Source organism: Macaca thibetana, chromosome 15 (assembly GCF_024542745.1).
Source record: "Macaca thibetana thibetana isolate TM-01 chromosome 15, ASM2454274v1, whole genome shotgun sequence".
Classification (NCBI taxonomy): domain Eukaryota; kingdom Metazoa; phylum Chordata; class Mammalia; order Primates; family Cercopithecidae; genus Macaca; species Macaca thibetana.
Window position 1 is genome coordinate 89,738,088 of NC_065592.1, and position 21,234 is coordinate 89,759,321.

Below are 21,234 nucleotides of genomic sequence, written 5' to 3' on the forward strand. Positions count from 1 at the left end.
GAATTTTCCATTTAATATTTTTGGACCACAGTTGACCATGGATAACTGACACTGCAGAAAGCAGAACTGTGGATAAGTGGGTACTAGTGTATATGCATTCCCTTTTTCTTCCTTTATGCAGGTAATTTTAATACATATTCTTTTTTCCTCCAAATTAAATTTAGTGTAAGGCTGAAATTTAGTAGTTTCATTATTGTTACCTCTGTCCTAGAAATTTGTAACACATATAACAGATGATAAAATTAATGTTAATGAGACCTATCTCAGAAAGTTAGGTGGGTGGCTATCTTCCTAATCTTTTTCCTTTGTGTTTTCTCTTGCTTTCTGCTCTATAGGGATATGTATTGTCATCATATGAGCTATTCCTCTTAAGCCAGTATTTCATACTGGTTACCATAATTGAGTGTTTCTGGTTTTGGCATTTAGAATTAAGATGGGGAAAAAAGGAATCATTCTCCTGTACCTGTAACTTTAGTTTCATAAATATAATGTGTTGAGTCGTAGTCGTCAGAGAAGCTCAAAAGTCAATGAAACATAAGGAATTTGAACCATGTAAAGGCTTCCGCCAAAAGCTACTAGAATTACCTTCCATTTATCTAAAACCTTATAATTCTATACCCAACTGTATTACCTTTAGGGATTGAGGGCATAATGACACATTTTTAGAAAAAATAATAAAGACTAAGAACTATTAAAGGATGTACTTGTGAAAAAAGACACTGAAAATAAAAGGAGGAATGGCTTACAAGATTGAAATGTAAAAATATAAATTGGAAAATCTAATTGAGCTACATGAAAGCAACATTGGAAACAAATTATTAAAAAATAATAAAATGCAGTTTGGGGAGAGAATGATTGGCATTAAATATTGTCATTTGTAAAGAGGATGTACTTACTAATATTAGATGAAACAGACATTAAGGCAATAAAAGCATTATTTGGGATAAATAAGGTAATTAGGTAATGATAAAAAGAACTACTAAGTAGGAAGATAGTAACAATTTCAAACTTCTACTCAGTTCGTAAAATTGCCTTAATTTTTAAAAGCACAACTTGACAAAACTGTAAGAACTTTTCAAATGTACAATAATCGTGGAAGAACTTAATATTTTTCTCAATAATTGATAGATCAGGAAGACAAAATGAAAGTAAGTAAATTTTATCTGAATACAGTTAACAAGCTACCTAATACAAATGTAAATAATGATTCAGCACATTTTAGGGAGCGTTGTCTATGATATAGACACTTCTGATCATTTGAAGGGCCAGCAATGAACACAATTGGCAATGGTCCTGTGTTCGTACAGCTTACATTCTAGTGGGAGAGGAGTAGACAAAAATAAGCAACTGATAAATATATGATATGCTAAATGGTGAAAAATAAAGCAGATTAAAGGAAGTAGGGAGATGCAAAATGGTAGGGAGGAGGGTTGCTGTTTTACATATTCAGTGATCAGGGATGCTTAACTCGTAAGATTATATTTGAGGAGAGACCTGAAAGAAGTAAAGGGTGAGCCATGTGAGAAGAATGTCCCAGGCAGAAGTAACAGCAGTTAAAAAGCCCTGATGCAGGAACATGCTTGGCCTATTTGAGAAACAGCAAAACTAGTGTGCCTGGAGTAGAGTGAGGAACGGGGAAAGTTGACAAAGACGTTACCAGGGAACATGCAGGGGATCACATCACGTAGAACTTGGCAAGCCTCTGTAAGGACTTAGGCTTGTGCTTAAGATGAGAGGCCATTGAAAGGTTTTGAGCCAGAGAAATGTGAGCTGGCTGCTGCCTTGAGGCCTAACCACAGGGGACTAGGGTGGAAACAACACTTAAAAGGCTTTTGCAGTAATCCATGTGAGTGATAATGGTGATTCGAGTGATAATGGTGATTCGACTATTACAGTACTAGAGGTTATGTTCTGCATGTATTTTAAAGGTAGTGTTAATAGGATTGGTTGATAAATTGGATGCAGGATATGAAGGAAAGAGAATCGTGAAGAATAATTCTGAAGTTTTTATGTGTAGTACTGGAAGGGTGAGGTTGTCATTCTTTTTAGGGAAAGAGAGGGTATTAGACATTTCCTTTTGAATATATTAAGCTTACAATATCTCTTAGACATCCAAATGGAGACATCATGTCATTGTTGAGTAGAGGAGTTTGAAGTATAAGGGAAAGATCCAAGCTAGAGGTAAAAATTCAAGATTTGTGAGCCTATAATAAGGTGTTTGAAACCATGAGATTGGATCACCAAGGGAATGAGACTGAAAAGAGAAAAATAAGGTCCAAGAACTTGGCTTTTAGGCACACCATCTCTTAGAAGTTGGGGAAATGAGGAAGACCCAGAAAAGGAGACTAAAAAGAAATGGTCATTAAGTTACCTAAAAAATGTTGTCAATTTCTACAAAAAAGGTAGCTGGGTTTTTGATGCAGATGGCATTGAATCTGTAGTTCCATTTGGGGAGTGTAGCTATCTTAACAGTATTATCTTTTATTCCATGAAAATGCAACATCTTTCCATTTATTTAGGTCTTCTTGAATTGCTTTCAATAATGTTTTACAGTTTGTAATGTGCAAGTCTTATACTTCTTTTTAAAAACTTATTCCTAACTATTTTATTTTTGATGCTGTTTTAAATGGAATTGTTTTCTTAATTTTATTTTTGGATTGTTTATTGCTGGTGTGTTGAATCTAACTTTTTTTTTTTTAATATTTATCTGAGTTTCTACAATCTTACTAAACTTGTTTATTAGCTCTAATGGTTTTGTGGGTTCTTTTGGGGTTTCTATATGAAAGAGTGTATCATCTGAGAACTAAGGTAACTTTACTTCTTCCTTTCTGATCTGGATGCTTTTTTTCTTGCCTAGTTGTCCTGGCTAGAACCTCTAGTACAATGTGAACTAGAAATGCTGAGAGAATAGACATGCCTATATTGCTTCTAATCTTAGGGGGAAAGCTTTCAGATGTTTGCCATTAAGTGGATGTTAGCTATAGGTTTTTGTGTCTTTATCATGGAAAGATGTTAGATGTTATCAAATGCTTTTTCTGTATCATTAAGTTGATAATTGTGTTTTCCTTTGTTTTATTATAATACATTATTTGAGTCTGATCTTAAACCAATATTGCACACCTGGGATAAGTCCCATTTGGACATAATGTCTAATCATTTTTGTATTTTACTGGACTTGGTTTGATAGTATTTTGTCGAAGATTTTTGTGTGCATATTTATAAGGGATATTGGTCTGTGGTTTTCTTGTGATGTCTTTGCCTGATTGGGGTATCAGGGTAATATTGTCCTCACAGAATGATTCAGGAAGTGTTCCCTCCTCTTCAAATTTTTGGAAGACTTTGTGGAGCATTGATGTTAATTTAAAAAAATTAGGAGAATTGATCAGTGAAACCATCTGACTCTTACTTTTATTTCTGGTGAGTTTTAAAATTACAAATTCACTCTCTTTACTTGGTAAAGGCCTAGTTAGGCTGTTTCTTGAGTCATTGTCAGTAGTTTTTATAGGAATTTGTTCAGTTCATCTAGATGATCTAATTTGTTGATATATATTTATTGATCATAGTAAGTATTTACTAGTATTCTCATATAATTATTTTTCCCTTATGTAGTATTTATTCCTAGTATTCCCTTGTAATTATTTTTTGTTTCTGTAAGATTGGTAGTAGTATTCCCTCTTTAATTCCTGTTATTAATAATTTGGGTCTTCTTTTTTTTCTTTATCTGTTTAGTTGATGGCTTGTCATTTTTGTTGTCCTTTTCAAAGAACCAGTTTTTAGTTTCATTGATTATATTTTTTCTATTCTCTATTTCTTTTATCTCTGCTCTAATTTTTATTATTTTCTTCCTTCTGCTAGCTTTAGGTTTAGTTTGCTTTTTCTACTTCTCAACTTGTGAAGTTATATTATTGATTTCAGACCTTCTTTTTTAATGTAGACATTCACATTTATAAATTTCCCTCTGAGCACTGTCTTTGCTGCATCTTATAAGTTTTGGTATATTGTATTTTTGCTTTTATTTGTTTCAAAGTAGTGAATTTCTCTTGTGATTTTTTTCTTTGACATTTTGTTATTTATGCTTCTATGTTTTAATTTTCACACACTTTTAAATTTCATAAATTTCTCTTATTTACGCATTTCTAGTTTTCTTATGTGTGGTCAGATATCATACTTGTATATTTTCAGTACTTTTTTTTTTCCTTTTTTTTTTTGAGATAGAGTCTCACTCTGTTGCCCAGGCTGGAGTGCAGTGGCGTGATTTTGGCTCACTACAACTTCTGCCTCCCAGGTTCAAGCGATTCTCCTGCCTGAGCCTCCTGAGTAGCAAAAGGCACACACCATACCCAGCTAGTTTTTTTTGTTTTTTTTTTTTTTTTGAGACAGAGTTTCACTCTTGTTGCCCAGGCTGGAGTGCAATGGTGCGATCTCAGCTCACCGCAACTTCTGCCTCCCAGGTTCAAGCGATTCTCCTGCCTCAGCCTCCCTAGTAGCTGGGATTTCAGGCATGTGCCACCACACCTGGCTAATTTTGTATTTTTAATAGAGATGGGGTTTTTCCATGTTGGTCAGACTGGTCTCGAACTCCTGACCTCAGGTGATCCACCCGCCTCAGCCTCCCAAAATGTTGGGATTACAGGCATGAGCCACCGCGCCTGGCCATTTTTGTATTTTTAGTAGAGATGAGGTTTCACCATGTTGGCCAGGCTGGTCTTGAACTCCTGACCTCAAGTGATCTGCCCACCTGGGCCTCCCAGAGTGCTGAGATTACAGGCGTGAGCCGCTATGCCTGGCCTGTTTTCAGTAGTTTTATATTTACATTCAATGTTAGCCAAAAGGCCAAGAAGCAAGTGCTAATTTTGTGTTATTGAGACATGTTTTATGACCTAATCTATAGCTAATACTGAATAATGTTCCATTCCACTTGAGAAGAATATATATTCTGCTGTTATTGGTTTGAATGTTCTATAGACGTCTGTTAGGTCTAGTGGATTATAGTGTTCAAGTTCTCTTTTTTCCTTGTTGATCTTTTATCTAGTTGGTATCCATTTTTGAAAATAGGGTGCTGAAATCTTCCACTATTATGGTGGTATTGCCTTTTTGTCTTTTAAATTCTTAGTTTTTGTTTCATGTATTTGGGGCCTTTTTTGTTAACTGCTTATATGTTTATAATTTTTTATCTTTTTGATGGATTGACCCTTTTTCATTATAAAATGCCCTTCTTTGTGTCTAACAAGAATTTTTTTAAAGGCTGTTTTTTTCTGACATTAGCATAGCCACTCCAGCTTTCTTTTAGTTACTGTTCACTTTGCATATGTTTTTTCCTTTTTAGTTGCAACCAGTTTGTGTCTTTGACTCCAAACCAAGTCTCCTGTGGATAGTGTATTGTTAGGTCATATTTTTAAATCTATTCTGTTTTTATTTTTTTACTTATTTATTTTTTGAGATGGAGTCTCGCTCTGTCGCCCAGGCTGGAGTGCAGTGGCGTGATCTCGGCTCATTGCATCCTCCGCCTCCCAGATTCAAGTGATTCTTCTGCCTCAGCCTCCCAAGTAGGTGAGACTACAGGCACATGCCGCCACGCCCCGCTAATTTTTGTATTTTTAGTAGATACGGGGTTTCACCATATTGGCCAGGCTGGTCTCGAACTCCTGACCTCGTGATCCACCCACCTCAGCCTCCCAAAGTGCTGGGATTACAGACGTGAGCCACCACGCCTGGCCCTATTCTGTTTTCAGTTGGAGAATTTATTCATATGTATATGCTCATGCATGTGTATACATTATGTTAACGGTCCCCAGCCTTTTGGGCATCAAGGTGTGGTTTCGTGGAAGACAATTTTTCCACAAACCAGAGAGGAGGGATAGTTTGAGGATGTAACTCTTCCACCTCAGATCATCAGGCTTTAGTTAGATTCTCATAAGGAGTGTGTACCTATATCCCTCACATGGGGATTTGACAATAGGGTTCGCCTTCTTATGAGTATTTGATGCTGCTGCTGATCTGACAGGAGGTGGAGCTCAGGCAGTGAAGCTTGCTCGCCACTACTCACCTTCTGCTGCGCTACTCAGTTCCTAACAGGCCACGAACCAGTACTGGTTCAAGTCCCAGGGGTTGGGGACCTCTTAATAAATATTTGTTGAATATGTGATACTTGTTGAGTGAACAAATTGAGTGGTCACTTATGACCAAATAAGCAAAAATGTTAAATCTAATACTACCATAAGCAGTATATAGTATGTGTTTTTTGTTTTTTTGGTTTTTTTTTAGACAGGGTCTCACTCTGGCATCCTGATTGGAGTGCAGTAGCTTGGGTCTCAAACTATCCTCCCACCTCAGCCTCCTGAGTGTCTGGCACTTCTAGTGCACACCACCATGTCTGACTAGTTTTTTATTTTTTGTAGAGCGGGGTATGTTGCCCAGGATTGGGGTATGTGTTTACAGTAATACACATCAAGCCCAGTAGGAATGTGAGAACTGTGAGAGTATTTGAACATTAGAAAACTATATAATGTGATTTATAACATTAATAGATTAAGGAAAATATACCATGGGATCAAAACAATGCCAGAAAAGAAATTCTTATTTAAAATTCATTGCCTATTTAAGATTTTCAAAAACAATAACAAAAAAGAACTGTTGGTAAACTAAAAGTAGCAATTAACTTTCTTGACTCGATAAGGGGTGCTTTAAAAAAAAAAAGTTGCTGATAACTATACTTGACAGAAAACTCTTAGAAGCTTTCCCTATAGTCAGGAATGAGACAAGGATGCTTGCAATCCCTTTTTGTTTCTAGCATTGAACTAAAGAAACTAGACAACGTAATAGGAAAAGAAAAAGCAACAATTGCTAATACTGTGATTATTATCACAAAGAAAGTTCAAGAGACTTAAACTTCTCTACAGTTCTGTATTTTTCTAGAGAACTTATACTATTTATGTTACAAAAACAATTTAAAATTAGAAAATGTTGTAATATTTTTATTTAATCTGAAATAAGATTGTTTTTAGTAATTGCATTTAAAGTTTATTTACAAGTTTTTGAATAATTTTTAAAATCAAGTCCTTTTTTTTTCCTCTAGAGCTACAGAGACTTCTGAAGTGGAGAGTCTGCGACCTCCTCGGTTCTTCAATGAAGATGGAGTTATCAGACCGTACAGGTTGAGGGATGGTACTGGAAATCAGATGTTACAGGTAAATTAAGAACTGTCTTATAAATTAAGATTAATTTAGTCAAGTTAGATTTTTTTTAAGTAGCCATTTAATATATATTAAATTATTTGGGCTTTTATCTATTTTACTTAATTCCACTTATAAGTTTCTTATATTTACTTAGATTTTAAAGTACATTTATTTACTATAAGATTTTTTTTTCTTTTTTACAGGCATCAAAAAGTTTGATATGAAAAGTTAATGCATGACTTTGCAAGTGAAAGCCAACAGTAGATTTTAGTCTTAAAATTTACAAACTACGTACAGCTGTTTCAGTATTTTGAATACAAAGAAAAACCTTTTGTATTGGTAACTTTTAATAGGAATTTTAATGAATCTGGTTTTTTTATAGGCTATTCTTAGTTCTGCACTGGATTTGCTAGATTTGTTGAAAGCCTTTGTACCTTATATATCCTCATCATTGGTGGTACTTACTTAACCAATGAAACCATTTCTGTTGTGGGGTTATTAAACCACTGGTAGCTTTTATACTAGATATATAATCCTTATATCCAATTACACAAGCAGAAGGAAAAACAAAACTCAGGAACACTGCTATTGTGAATTACTCTTGGATTCTTGTGCTTTGCCTTTGAAAATGCTTAAATGGCGTGACCCTCTTCCTGCTTTATTCTAGTGTAGTCTGTATAAAACTTGTGGGATTTAATAAGCAGTTCACATGCAAACCAGTATCTTTTAATAATAAAAAGTAGCTTCTGGAACAATAGATACTTTGAAGGTAGAATCTGTTTAGACAACTTTCTTACTTGGTAAATTTGACTTTTTAAAACCTGGATTATACTGTAGATAACTAGTAATCATATATAGGCTATACCAGTGTCATGTTGTTTCTGTGGTTTAGAGGTGGAATACTAAATCATTTGTTTGAAAAAAAACAAGGAATCATTATGTTATGTAGGGTTGCGGATACTCATGGTAGCAATAAACTATTGGAATATGAAGTTTCGTTTATAGTTTTAATATTTTAAATACTGTGATATTTAATGTGATCAGAGTAAAGATTTAAACTTCAGTATTTTACCTATTGTAGGACATATAGTATTGCATGAAATATACTTCTAACTCTTTCTCTGAGGCTTCTATATAATATGTTAAAATGTAACCGTAGAGTTAATATGCAATATTTAGTAAAGTGATTTTATACTGTATTTAAAATGTTTTTAAAGCATCAAAATAATTGTGTATTGGGATAGAACTGGTAATCTATTAAGAGGTTGTGCTCTAATGGACAGATTGTACAGTCTCCACAATGACAGTGTATCGTTCTTTGGAAGGTAGTAAATTTGCAGAAGTCACTTGTGACTGATACAGTCGAAACGTGTATTTCTACCCAGTACCTACCTTCCCTTGTTAGAACACAATTAACAACTTACTAACATTTTACTAGACTAAAAATCCGATATAGTATGAAGTAAGGATGAGTATTGAGGAGAGTTTAGGAATATATCCTCATTATAAGTGAGCTCGTTATAATAACCCACAAGGAAGCCATGAGATACCAATAATTTCTCATGGCTGATAATTTGATTTCAGTGACAAGTACATACCTTCCCATTGTTTTCTGAAGGTTTAAACTTTGAGATGTAAAAACATGACTTTTGACTATGTACTTTTAAAGATACATATTTATTTTTAATAGGTCAGTCTCATCATTAATCGCTAAAAGAGCTATTTAAATGACTAAAAACCACAGCGCTTGTTAGCCATTACTTGTTTTTCAGCAAGCATTTACACAGTATTAGCTGAAATATTTGGATTCACCAAGTACCTTGGGATGTTGCAGTTAGCATTTTTTTCTTACAGGTATAAAAAGTGGATTGTTGTTTTGGTGGTAGTGGGTTGTTTGTTTTTTTTTTTTAAATCAAAGCTCTAGTATGTTATTAGCAAACACTTTAAAAATATGTAAATACCAGTACTATGGAAAATAATTAGCTGACACATAAACTGGATTTAAAATCCATCTCATCTGCCTAGATTTTATGTAAGTGATATAATGAAGGTGCCTTAAAATATTTGATACTTTCAAATGTTTCTCATGTTATTTTCTTATTTTCCAAAAAAGGTGTATTCACTAAATTGTATACACTCATATAATGATTAAATATAAAATACATTCTTTTATTGTGCACCTTTCTATCTAGAAGGTAGTACATTATTACAGTGTTTCCTGCTGGTCAAAGTTGCCTATTAGAGAAATAGAATGGTAATTTTAATATAGTCACAGAATACCTTATTGATATCATCAAACCAATTTATACATTGAGTTTGTACCAACTAGTGGAATTGTCTTAGGTCTATTAAGTTATGGAATATTATATCCATAATTACAGCCTGAGTCATAGCTGAAAAAATCTGCTTTAAAATTATTCTCACTCTTTGAACATTTCATAATCTTACATGTTTTCAAGCAATTTGCCATACTTTACTAACCTTTGTGCTTCTTCTTTCCTTTGCCATGCTTACAGAAAATTCAGTTCTGCAGGGAGTGGATTATGACTCACAGTAGCAGTAGTGATGATGATGATGGTGATGATGATGAGTCAGATCTAAACCGTTAAAATTCATATGTTCTTTATTTTACTTGGAATGTTTCATTACCATGTTTTGTATGACTTATACCATAATGCCCATATGTCCATTTAGAGGGAGGTAAAACACGTTTTCTTTTCAAATGTTTTCCTACACATCTTCATAAAGCAAAATAATTGTATTCTTTAAGCACAGAAAAAAAATGTATCTTACATCCAAAGTAGCGCATCCAACATATTATAGATTTGCTTATAGCTTTGTGTTACATAGTTTGTCTTTAAGATTTCAAGTTAGACTTAAATATAATTTTGATGTTCACTGGTTTTATTTTAGATTACCTTCTTATTTGTTAGCAAAATGCCTTTTTTTAATGGTCTCTGTAAATTTTCTGGGTTTCAATGTAATGCCACTGTGTGAAAAAAAAAGGAAGAAAATAGTAATAGTCATTTAATGTTTTATATTTATTATTTTAAAGATATTTTTGTCAAATTTCTTTTAATAATAATAAACATATGCAATCTAAAGCAGTGTGAATTTGTTGTTCTATCCCCAAATCATATAGATTGAACTACTATTATAAAAAAACAGTCATGGCCTCTCATGGAAGGTTAGATAGTAAAATAATTTATAGTCTGAGAATTAAAAAAAGCCGTTCTTTCATGTCTTTGCTTTACTCTTTATTGTTTTGTTTCACTTATTTTTTGTGAAACAATAAACAAAGTTGGTTTTAATAGTCCTTATAGTCACTTATTAATTTGTATATGCATCTACTGTATTTCTATTATGAATTCAGAATATTTGGAAACTTCTATCGTAAACTATATATATTTTTTCTGTGTAATGTTAGGGAAAATGTTACATATATCTCTGAAAGATCCATTAGTAAATCTATTTTATGTTTTGTGTAATAAAGGTTTTTTAAAAAATTTCAACATAGATGAAACTGTCCTGTTTCTCTAATATATCAGATGTACATTAAAAAAATTCTATGTAAATGATCATTGGTAGTTAGAATGTTTAATCCCTATGACTGCTGTGCTTTCGGATCAACAAAGGAACATTTATCTAGACTTCTGCTAATCGTGTTGCTTATACTGAGCTTCCGCTGTAGTAGGCCAGCTACCTACTACAGCGGAAGCTCAGTATAAGCAACTGGTAATTTAATTTAACTGATTCAGCACATGATTTCTTAGTCTCCTCTAATTCTTAGGTTTATCAAGTTTTATTTCTATAAATCATTCGCTGTGTTTTTTGAAAGTGACTACTTTAAATTTGAAAATATTGAGATTACTGCAAAAAAAACTGAAAAAAAATCAGCTGTTTTGAAATTTCTTCCTATGCAGAATTCATTCAAATCAAATAGAAATCAAGGTTACGTATGTAAAATTTGTTTGAAAACAAACTTACTAATATGTAAACATCAAAAAGTTCTTTTTGAAAACTATTATGTAAACATCAAAAATTCAATTATTGTTTTAATCGCTGTAGTATTTTTATCTTTTTAGAATAAGTAAATAAAAATAGTGACCATTAAAATAGTCACTACTAGTATCGGATACCGACTTTGTATTTGTTGCACACCCACTCCTCTCTCACCCTGGGCCAGAATCAAACAAAACTTACTGCTCCTTCTAAAATCTAGAAAGAATACTGCCTAGTTTTGTATTTTGTGTATACCTAAGGAAGGAAGAGTCTGGAAGTTTCTTCATTGTCTTCTTACATTCCAACTTTGCTAGGCACAAGGCCTTTGTAAAAGAGACTGTGGAACTAACTTGTTTGCAAGACATTTCCCAAATTTACTGTGTTTGGCCTGTGACAATTTCATGGAATGGGATTCATAAAGATGATCTTAACCTTTCATTCCTTAAGAATTTATCGGAAAAAAAAGTTGTGGTTAGCAGTGATTTACCGTTTTCATGAAAAGAAAATCGGAGGTAGGATTACGTTTATTTAAGATATCTTCAACAGTAAAAATATTTTAGATATTATTCTAGTAACTAGTAAACATTGCTCATGTGGTATTAGAGTTTCATCATTCTTCAGTTTTTAGCCCTTAGAGATGAAATGTGCTCTTTAACAGTGTAATTGCCCTGGTTTTTCTGAAACAGTGAAATTATCTTTTCAAACCTCTTTGAGGAAAGGTATTAATTGTGTTCCAGTTTTGAAAAAAAAACTTTTTTTTTTTTTTTTTTGCTTTTACCAGAGAAAAATTCAAGACAGAATTGCTCTTTTGTTTTACACCATTGTTCTCTTGATGGAGATAGAGGATCTAGACAAAAATATACTTAATTCTTATCAAATATATAGAAAATGAAATTATATTTGGATTTTAATAAGATGAACTCTTCTTTTGTTTATCAGTGGCTCTGTAATTAGCTAGAACTTTTAAAATGGTGGTATCTAACAGGAAAGTCTAGTGAGAAAGCTATGTTTGAAAATTGATTATGTAATGCCACACCTTTCCATATGCTTTAACTTCATTTATGTTCCAGATTTCTGCACGATAATTGCTTATGTATAGAAAATGGGAAGGAAGGTTCTCTTCCCTAAGGGAGTGATTACCCTAGAGGTTCCTTATTTTGCTTTGTGTCTGCCTGACACTTGAGTAACATATTGAAAACTGGCAGGAAGAAAAATTTGTAAAAAATCTGTAATTGTGGACACTCATAACCATGGATAAATAATCTAAGCCTGTAAATGAAATTAATTAGTACTCACATTGGATATAGATAAAACAAATGTAAATTCAGAATAATATTGCCAGTTTTCAGCATTATAGAAAAGGAAGTCAATGTTTAATTTGTTTATTTAAAATAATCAATATTTTATAAATTTTAGTTTTTGAAACTATTCAAAACACATATCACTGATGCAGTGTTGGATGTTGATTTTAAGTTCAGGTTATTTAAATGTACAGCTGGAGCCATTGCATACTTATGACGAAGACATCAATATTCAATATGAAAAATACTCTGTTGTTTCTGTGTCTCAAGATGATAAATGACTGCTATAGTAGCTACTAGTTTGTCTGATTTAAGTCTTGTAATGAAATTTTGCAATCAGCTTTTTTATGGTGGTGGGAGAAGGACCAGAAACAGCCATCCCAACTGTTACTGAGTATTTTCTACTGCATCTTCAAACTTCAGCTTTTTGTTTCCGAGATTTCCTTGCAAAATAGTAAAGAGTCTTATGGATCTAAATCAGGTGACATTAAGTGTACACACATTATTTAGCTCAAATAATAATTATGATGGATATGTGAAAATGTTAATTTTATTTATTCCAGCACCTTTGGAATAAATGGAGATCAATTAAAAATGCTTATGCTGTTAATCATTAATATTAGTGAATGAATTTGTGAATTCATAAAGTACAGTCAGTACAGCCAGCATTATACAAAACAGAAAGTCCTGCATCAAAGGAAAGTAAAACAATTTCAAATAGGTCTGTGTTAAGAGAACTAATTAGAATAATTTATGATTTTCATAGGGATTTATTGTCTGGTTTGTTTTAACATGGCAGAATATTTATCATTCTCCATAAGTATTATTATTTAGCAGTTATTCCATAGCAACCAATATATAGCAACAATCTACCTCCAAATATCAATTTTAAAACACACGTTTAACAATGTTATAAAACTGGCTTTTGATGAATCTTCTTCATTGCTTACACATGTTTTAAGCAATGAAATTGTAAAGATTTTTACTGAATTGCATTATGCCATTCTTCTGGATCTTAGAGATCCTCAAATATATGACCACTGAAAATATTATAGGCATTATTTTTGTTTTTTAAAAACATAACCAGGATAGTCAGAGATTTAGCTAAGTATATTCAATTTATCTTAATTGAGCATGTTATATTTTTCTTCTATAAATTATCATTTATCAGTAATCTGTTAACTACATTATGTCTACAAAGGTTTTCTGAGTATAAGGTTTTCTGAGTATATTCAATAAAACTTGGCATTTCTATGAATTAAAAATTTTACAGACCTGCATTTCCATGGAAAACACTAAAAACTTCCTGTGAATCCATTTGCTGACATTGATTTTCAGTTGACTTTAGTATTTTATAAAGATAGGAAATTTTTCAACATTAGTTATTTTCTACATTAAGTAGATTATTTTCTTCATTAAAGTATGCTCATAGAGAAAAGCAGGAAACTATAGAAAAGAAAAAAAATATCCTTTCTCCTCACCATTTATGGTATATTTCCTTTTTAAATTTTTTATTCACCTGGTTATGACCCAAAAGTATACATTGCTATTTTATGTTTTACTACATATTTTTATAAGCAGCAGCATTAACTTCTAAAGATTAAAAAAAGCATACCGCTCCTAGAAATATCCCCAGTTGGAAACCTAGTCTTTATTTATGGAGCACGTAAAGACCTAGCAGAACTCTTTTTTTTTTTTTTTTTTGGAGACAAGAGTTTCACTCTGTTCCCCATGCTGGAGTGCAGTGGCTTGAATAAGTTCACTGTATCCTCAAACTCTGGACCCAAGTAGTCCTCCTGCTTCACCCTCCCAAGTAGCTGGGACTACAGGCATGCACCATGATGCCAGGCTAATTTTTAAAAATGTTTTGTAGAGACAGGATCTTGCTATCTGGCCCGGGCTGGCCTTGAACTCCTGAGCTCAAGCGATCCTACCACTTCAGCCTCCCAAAGTGTTGGGATTTCAGACGTGATCCATTGCTCTGGGTTTTTTGTTTGTATACCTAATGTAGAAGCTTTTTTCTTTTTCGTTAAACATTTCTACCTTTTGACTCTATACTTTTTAAAAAATGTTTCTTCCCTTTAAATAAATCTTTTAAAATGTGTATGCCTGGGTATGTGTGTGTATAAAATTCCTGTGTCCTTCATTGTGTCTGAATGTTGACAGCTGAGTTGTCCTGTGGGTGTAGTATAGTGTGTTCTTAAACATTTCAGGTATTTTTGAATTTATCTATGTTGTCTTTGAATCCTTTACAGAAATACTATGACTGCCATCATGGAAGTTGTTACAGAAGGGAGGCTGTTTTTGTGTCTTGTTTATTTCTTTTCTTTCAGAAATTACAGATGTTTATAATTAGCTTCAAACACTGCCTTAATAGCAATTGGAAGATAACTGCCTTCAGCCGACGTGGTCTTTCCTTTTACTTCAGGAGGAGAATGACTACTAATCTGGAAGGAAGGGCTTACTATAGCAGGCAGATCACCAGAGTAGTGCCGACACTTCCTGGCTTCATCTGAAAATTTGAGTAAGTGGACAAGAACTAGGAGACAAAGGCTATTGGACTTCACTCTTCATTTTATAGCTCTTCCTCTCCAGAAGGATACTTCTGAATGGGATGAGAACACTGAAGAGAGCCAAATTGTGTTATTCAGGCAAATTAGAATTCTTAGCATCTCAAATAAAGCAGATTCCATGGAAAAGATTTCCATGGATTTTTGGATACAGTTATCATATCTTACTAGTTTAGCAGGAATCTCTTGGAGAGACTTTGTCACATTATTTTCAAAGGCCTAAATATTGAACATTTAATAGTGTGTACCACTATATTTTGGACCAGTAGAGTCCAAAATAGAGTAACGAACCCCACTTAGAACCTTCCAGTGTTATATAAAAATAATTTTTGAATAAGATTTTGAAATAAATTATGTCTTCCTCTGGTGGCGATGATTCCACTTCGTGGAGGTTCAGGTTTTTTCTTTCATCTCAAGTGTAAAATTTATTCATTTCCCACCGCCCCCAACACCCCACCCCCGGCCTGTCCCTCTCTTTCTGTTGTTGTTATTTGTTGTTGAGACAAGGTCTCACTCTTGCCCAAGCTGGAGTACAGTGGTGCAATCATAGCTCACTGCAGCCTTAAACACCTAGGCTCAAGTGATCCTCTCACCTCAGCCTCCCAAGTAGCTGGGTTTATAGACACGAGCCACTGCACCTGGCCTAATTCTCTTTTTTTAATTCAGGAACTTAAGTGAGATGAGTTTGATTTCTAGATCTTTCAGTTTGTCATCATTGCATCCCTTAAATTTGTAAATAAGAAAGGATAAATGCTACTGTAATAGAAAATTCAATACATTATAACATTAAAAGAAATCCTCAAATGTTAAGCCCAGGTAGGTTCAATTTGAGTCTTACATCTTTTTAACCAAAGATCTGTCAATACAGCTAAAAGTGCACTAAGTATTAGCCAGAAGGTCTGCAGCCTTAATTAAGCTACAGTTGCTAAATTCTGATACAGGACTCAACTCATGATTTCTCTACTGATGTGATAGAGCTCTACCTAGTAACTTCCCCTAGTTACCTTGGATAGACACAAAGATTCTCAGCATAAGGTGAGTTTGGTAAAGCTCATTCAGAAATATTTGTGTGTGTGTACATGGGTGCTGTAACAACATTGTTAGAAAACTAGTATACGTTATGAAGAGTCTATTTTTTATTGGCCAAATGTTCTGTGAAAGGATACATTCACTTGCCAAATGAAACAGTTACGCAAAATCAAATTAGAGGCCTCTTCGCTCATCTGAAAACAAAATTTAATGTCATCTATTAAAGGAAGCACCGTGTTTTTTGGTGTTCTGTTTGTTTTTGTCGGTTAAGAATCTTTCGTTTTAAATTCAAATGAAATTGATATCCTAGTCACTTCTAATGATGACTCTAATGAATTGTAATGGTAATTTTTCGGTGAAAATTTATCACTGTAAAGAACCCTATGGAAGCACTGTAAAGAAATACACATTTAGACATTTCTGTGATACTTCAAGTCTAAAGTAGTTTGAGTTAGAGATCTTATGAAGATGCAGTGTTGGAATACAAATGTGGGAGACTGAACATTTCATGTAAAGTTAATCTTTCTGGAATAAGTTGCCAAAAGAATAAAATGCATGGTCATATATATATATATCTATATTCACATAGATATATATGTATTTGAATTTTTGCTGGCTTTATTTGGTAGCATAGTTTATATGAATACAAAGAAAAGATTTAATGCCATGTATTCATTTCTTCTACAAGTCTTTGTTATACTTCTGTTTATTATGTATTCAGACACTCTTGTAGATAGTAGAGTTACAGCCCTGAAGAGAGTATTGAAGGTTCTTGCTCATCTCTTATGAGCTTATAATTGTAGTGAGCTTTATGGGGCATAAAACACATGCCACGTTAGAGGCCAACCCTGTAATGTCAGATCTTCACAGTCTCGTTCCTGTTTGTTGTGCAGCTGCTATATGCAAGGCTCTGAAGAACATTAGGAATCAAAGACACCTAAGATATGACCCATCTTCCACAGAGATAATGATCCCTAGGTATTACATGAACTAGAAGCATTGCAAGAGACATGATACAGTTTGTGAGATATCTAAATCCATATACCAATGAACTGTTAAAATGAGATCCCACTGAGTCTACTGGAATATATATAGTTCTTCTGTGCTAATTCATTTTGTTAATAAAAATTTTTTTGAGATATAGCAATACCCTGTGGCTAAGGGCCTGGATTCTGGAGCCAAGTAAACCTGAGTTCAATTGTAGCCTTTTTCTTTTACTAGAGTTATTATTTTTTATTATGCTTATCTGACCTCAGTTTCCAGGTTGTAAAATAGAGATAATTGTAGTGCCTATCTTGGTGGTGGTGCTGGGTTTAGAACAAATGAGGTAATGTATATACAGTCATAGCTCAGAGATATTGCAAGTTCAGTTCCAGACCGCCAGAATAAAGCAAATACGGCAACAAAGCAAGTCACTTGAATATATTTGTTCTCCAGTGCATATAAAAATTGTTTACAATGTAGGCTATTATGTATGCAATAACATTATGTGGTTAAAAATATATATATATATACACCTTAATTTAAAAATACATAATTGCTAAAAAAAAAAAAAATCCTGATGATCATCTGAAGCATTCAGTGAGTCCATCTTTTTGCATGCCTGATGTTGATGGTTGCTGACTGATTAGGATAGGGATTCCTGAAGGTCGGGGTAGCTGTGGTAATATCTTAAGATGAAGTTTGCCACATTGATTGGCTCTTCCTTTCATGAAAGATTTATCTGTAGTATTTGATGCTGTTTGATAGCATTTTACCCACAATAGAACTTCTTTCAAAATTGGAGTCAGTCCTCTCAAACCCTACTGCTGCTTTATCAGTTATTTTTACGGAATAATCTAAATCCTTTGTTGTCATTTAAACAATCATAGAATCTTCCCCGAGAATAGATTCCATCTCAAGAAACCATTTTCTTTGCTCATCCATAAGAAGCAGTTTCTCATTTGTTCAAGTTTTATCATGAGATTGTAACAATTCAGTTACCTCTTCATGCTGCACTTCTAATCCCCTTGCTATTTGCACCATATCTGCAATTACTTCCTCCACTGAAGTCTTGAACCCTCAAAGTCATCCATGATGGCTGGAATCCACTTTTTCCAAACTCCTGTTACTATTGACATTTTGACCTTGTTTTGTGAATCACAGATGTTTTTAATGGCACCTAGAATAGTGAATCCTTTCCATAAGTTTTCAATATACTTTGACCAGATCCATCAGAAGAATCACTCCCCGTGGCAGCTATAGCCTTACAAAATGTATTTCTTAAATACTAAGGCTTGGAAGTTGAAATTACTCTTTGATCCATGGGGGCTGTGGAATGGATGGTTGTGTTAGCAGGCATGAAAATGACATTAATCTTGTATATCTTCATCAGAGCTCTTGAGTGACAAGGTGCATAGTCAATGAGCTGTAATACTTTTTTGAGTGATAGCTCTCAACAGTGGGCTTAAAATATTCAGTAAACCATGCTGTAAACAAATGTGCTGTCATCTGGGCTTTGTTGTTGCATTTATACAGCATAGGCAGAATAGCTCTAGTGTAATTCTTAAGGACCCTAGGATTTTTTTCTTTTTTTTCTTTTTTTCTTTTTCTTTTTCTTTTGAGACAGAGTCTTGCTTTGTCGCCCAGGTGGAGTGCAATAGTGCAATCTCGGCTCACTGTAACCTCCACCTCCTGGGTTCAAGCAGTTCTCCTGTCTGGGCCTCCTGAGTAGCTGGGATTACAGGCGCCTGCCACCACACGGGCTTTAGTAGAGATGGGGTTTCACCATGTTGGCCAGCCTGGTGACAATCTCCAGACCTCAGGTGATCCACCCACCTCGGCCTCCCAAAGTGCTAGGATTACAGGCATGAGCCACCACACCCGGCACTTTATTTATTTATTTATTTATTTATTTGATAGAGTCTTGCTCTGTCTCCCAGGCGGGAGTGCAGTGATACGGTCTTGGCTCACTGCAGCCTCAAACTCCCAGGCTTAGTTGATCCTCACACCTCAGCCTCTTGAGTAGCTGAGACTACAGGCATGTGCCACCACAACTGGCTAATTTTTTAAAAATTTTTTTGTAGAGATGGGGTTTCACCATGTTGCCCAAGCTAGTCCTGAACTCTTAGGCTCAAGTGATCCACCCGCCATGGCCTCCCAAAGTGCTGGAATTACACACGTGAGCCACCTCACCTGGCCAGGGCCCTAGGATTTTTGGAATGGAACATTGGCTTCAACTTAAAGTCACCAACTGCACCAGGCATGGTAGCACCCACCTGTTGTCCCAGCTATTTGGGAGGCTGAGGCAAGAGGATCCCTTGAGCCCAGAAGTTCGAGTCCAGGTTGGGCAACATAGCAAGACCATGTCTCTAAAGAAAATGAAGTCACCAGCTTCACTAGCCCCTAAAAAGAGAATCCAACTGTCCTTTGAAGCTTTAAAGCCAGGCATTGACCTCTCTAGCTATGAAAGTCCTGGATAGCATCTTTCAATAGAAGTCTGTCTCATCTATGTTGAAAATCTGTAGTTTAGTGAAGCCACTGTCGTCAGTAATCTTAACTAGATCTTCTGGATAACCTGCTGCAGCTACTTCATCAGCACTTGCTGCTTCACCTTGTGCTTTTTGTGTTACGTAGATGAATTATTTCCTTAAACCTCATGAACCAACCTCTGCTAGCTTTAACTTTTCTTCTGCAGTTTCCTCACCTCTCTCAGCCTTCATATAATTGAAGAGAGTTAGGGCCTTGCTCTGGATTAGGCTTTGGCTTGAAGAAATGTTGTGGCTGGTTTAGCTTCTATCCAGACCACTAAAACTTTCTCCATATCAGCAGTCAGGCTGTTTTGCTTTCTTATAATTCTTGTGTTCACTGGAGTAACACTTTCATAATACTTCCCTTCAAGAACTTTCCCTTTGCATTCAAAATTGGCTGTTTGGTACAAGAGGTACTACCTTTCAGCCTAACTCAGCTTTTGACATGCCTTTCTCACTAAGCTTGGTCGTCTCTAGCTTTTGATTTAAAGTGATGGACATGTAACTCTTCATTTCACTTGAACACCTAAGGGTCATTGTAGGGCTGTTAATTGGCCTAATTTCAATATTGTTACTCAGGTAATAGACTCAAGGAGAGGGAGAGGATTTGGGAAACGTCCAGTCGGTGGGGCAGTCAGAACACACACATTTATAGATTAAGTTCACTATGGGTGTAGTTTATGGCACCTCAAAAAGGTCTACAAAATAGGAGTATCAAAGATCAGTGATCGCAGATCACCATAACAGATACAATCATGATAAAAAAGTTTGAAATATTGTAAGAATTACCAAAATGTGACATAGAGACAAGAAATGAGTACATGCTGCTGGACAAATGGTGCCTGTAGACTTGCTTGATGCAGAGCTTCCATAAACCTTCAATTTGTAATAAAAACAATATCTGGGAAATACAATAAAGTGGAGTATAATAAAATTAGATATGCCAGTAATTATTAGCATGGTGCCTAATAATAACTCATTATATTTTTATTATTCCAGATGAATACCAGTTTATGCAAGTTCTTAGTCATCATTATATAAATTCCTCATTTTTCTCCTCTTTGCCAAGATAAAAGAATCTATTCTATTTAAGAGTAGATTTTAAGAATTTAAAAGAATAGATTTTAAGAATTTAAAAGAAGAGATTTTAAGAATTTTAAAAAGAGTATTTTTTTCCTTTCAAGGTTAATTGAGTAGTTAAAATACCATGACAGTTTTCCACATACTAATTGGCAAGCAGTTGAAACAGTAAAACCTCAGTGATTTGAACTGCTCTGAATTATACAGTATTTTAAAAGATATGTTACTGCTGCTTCCAGGGATATATAATATGGTGGACCCATAAATGTTGATCCAGTAGAGGTTCTGCTGAACTGCTTTAGTGAGACTTTTGTTACTGTGCACCTACATTACCCTTGATGCACCCACTCTGGCCCTTCTAGAATATATTAAGTATGTTAATTGATGGTCTGCTGTTGTCAGTACACATAACTATTTCGTGAGCATAGTTGTTTTCCTTCTCCAGGCTTTTGGTGGTACTAGTTGATGACAACAATTCATATCTCTTAAGATATAGTAGTTTCTTTCAGTTGATTTTATGTCAAAGGTTATGCTCAGCTTTCCTGCCCTGTCTAAGCTTTCAGTATAG

General features: G+C 34.4%; 1 protein-coding gene across 4 annotated transcripts in view; it reads left to right on the forward strand.

Annotated features, from left to right (window-relative positions):
- VPS13A (vacuolar protein sorting 13 homolog A) overlaps positions 1–21,234 on the forward strand; it is a 247,441-nt gene that overhangs the window by 202,266 nt on the left and 23,941 nt on the right. For 2 of the 4 annotated variants that reach the window (XM_050761071.1, XM_050761072.1), the window contains exon 68: positions 7,076–7,187. In XM_050761071.1, coding sequence (XP_050617028.1) covers positions 7,076–7,187 — 112 coding nt within the window. Of the gene's footprint in view, positions 1–7,075; positions 7,188–7,378; positions 10,280–21,234 lie in introns of those variants that run through there. The other 2 variants (XM_050761075.1, XM_050761073.1) reach the window with 2 other exon arrangements.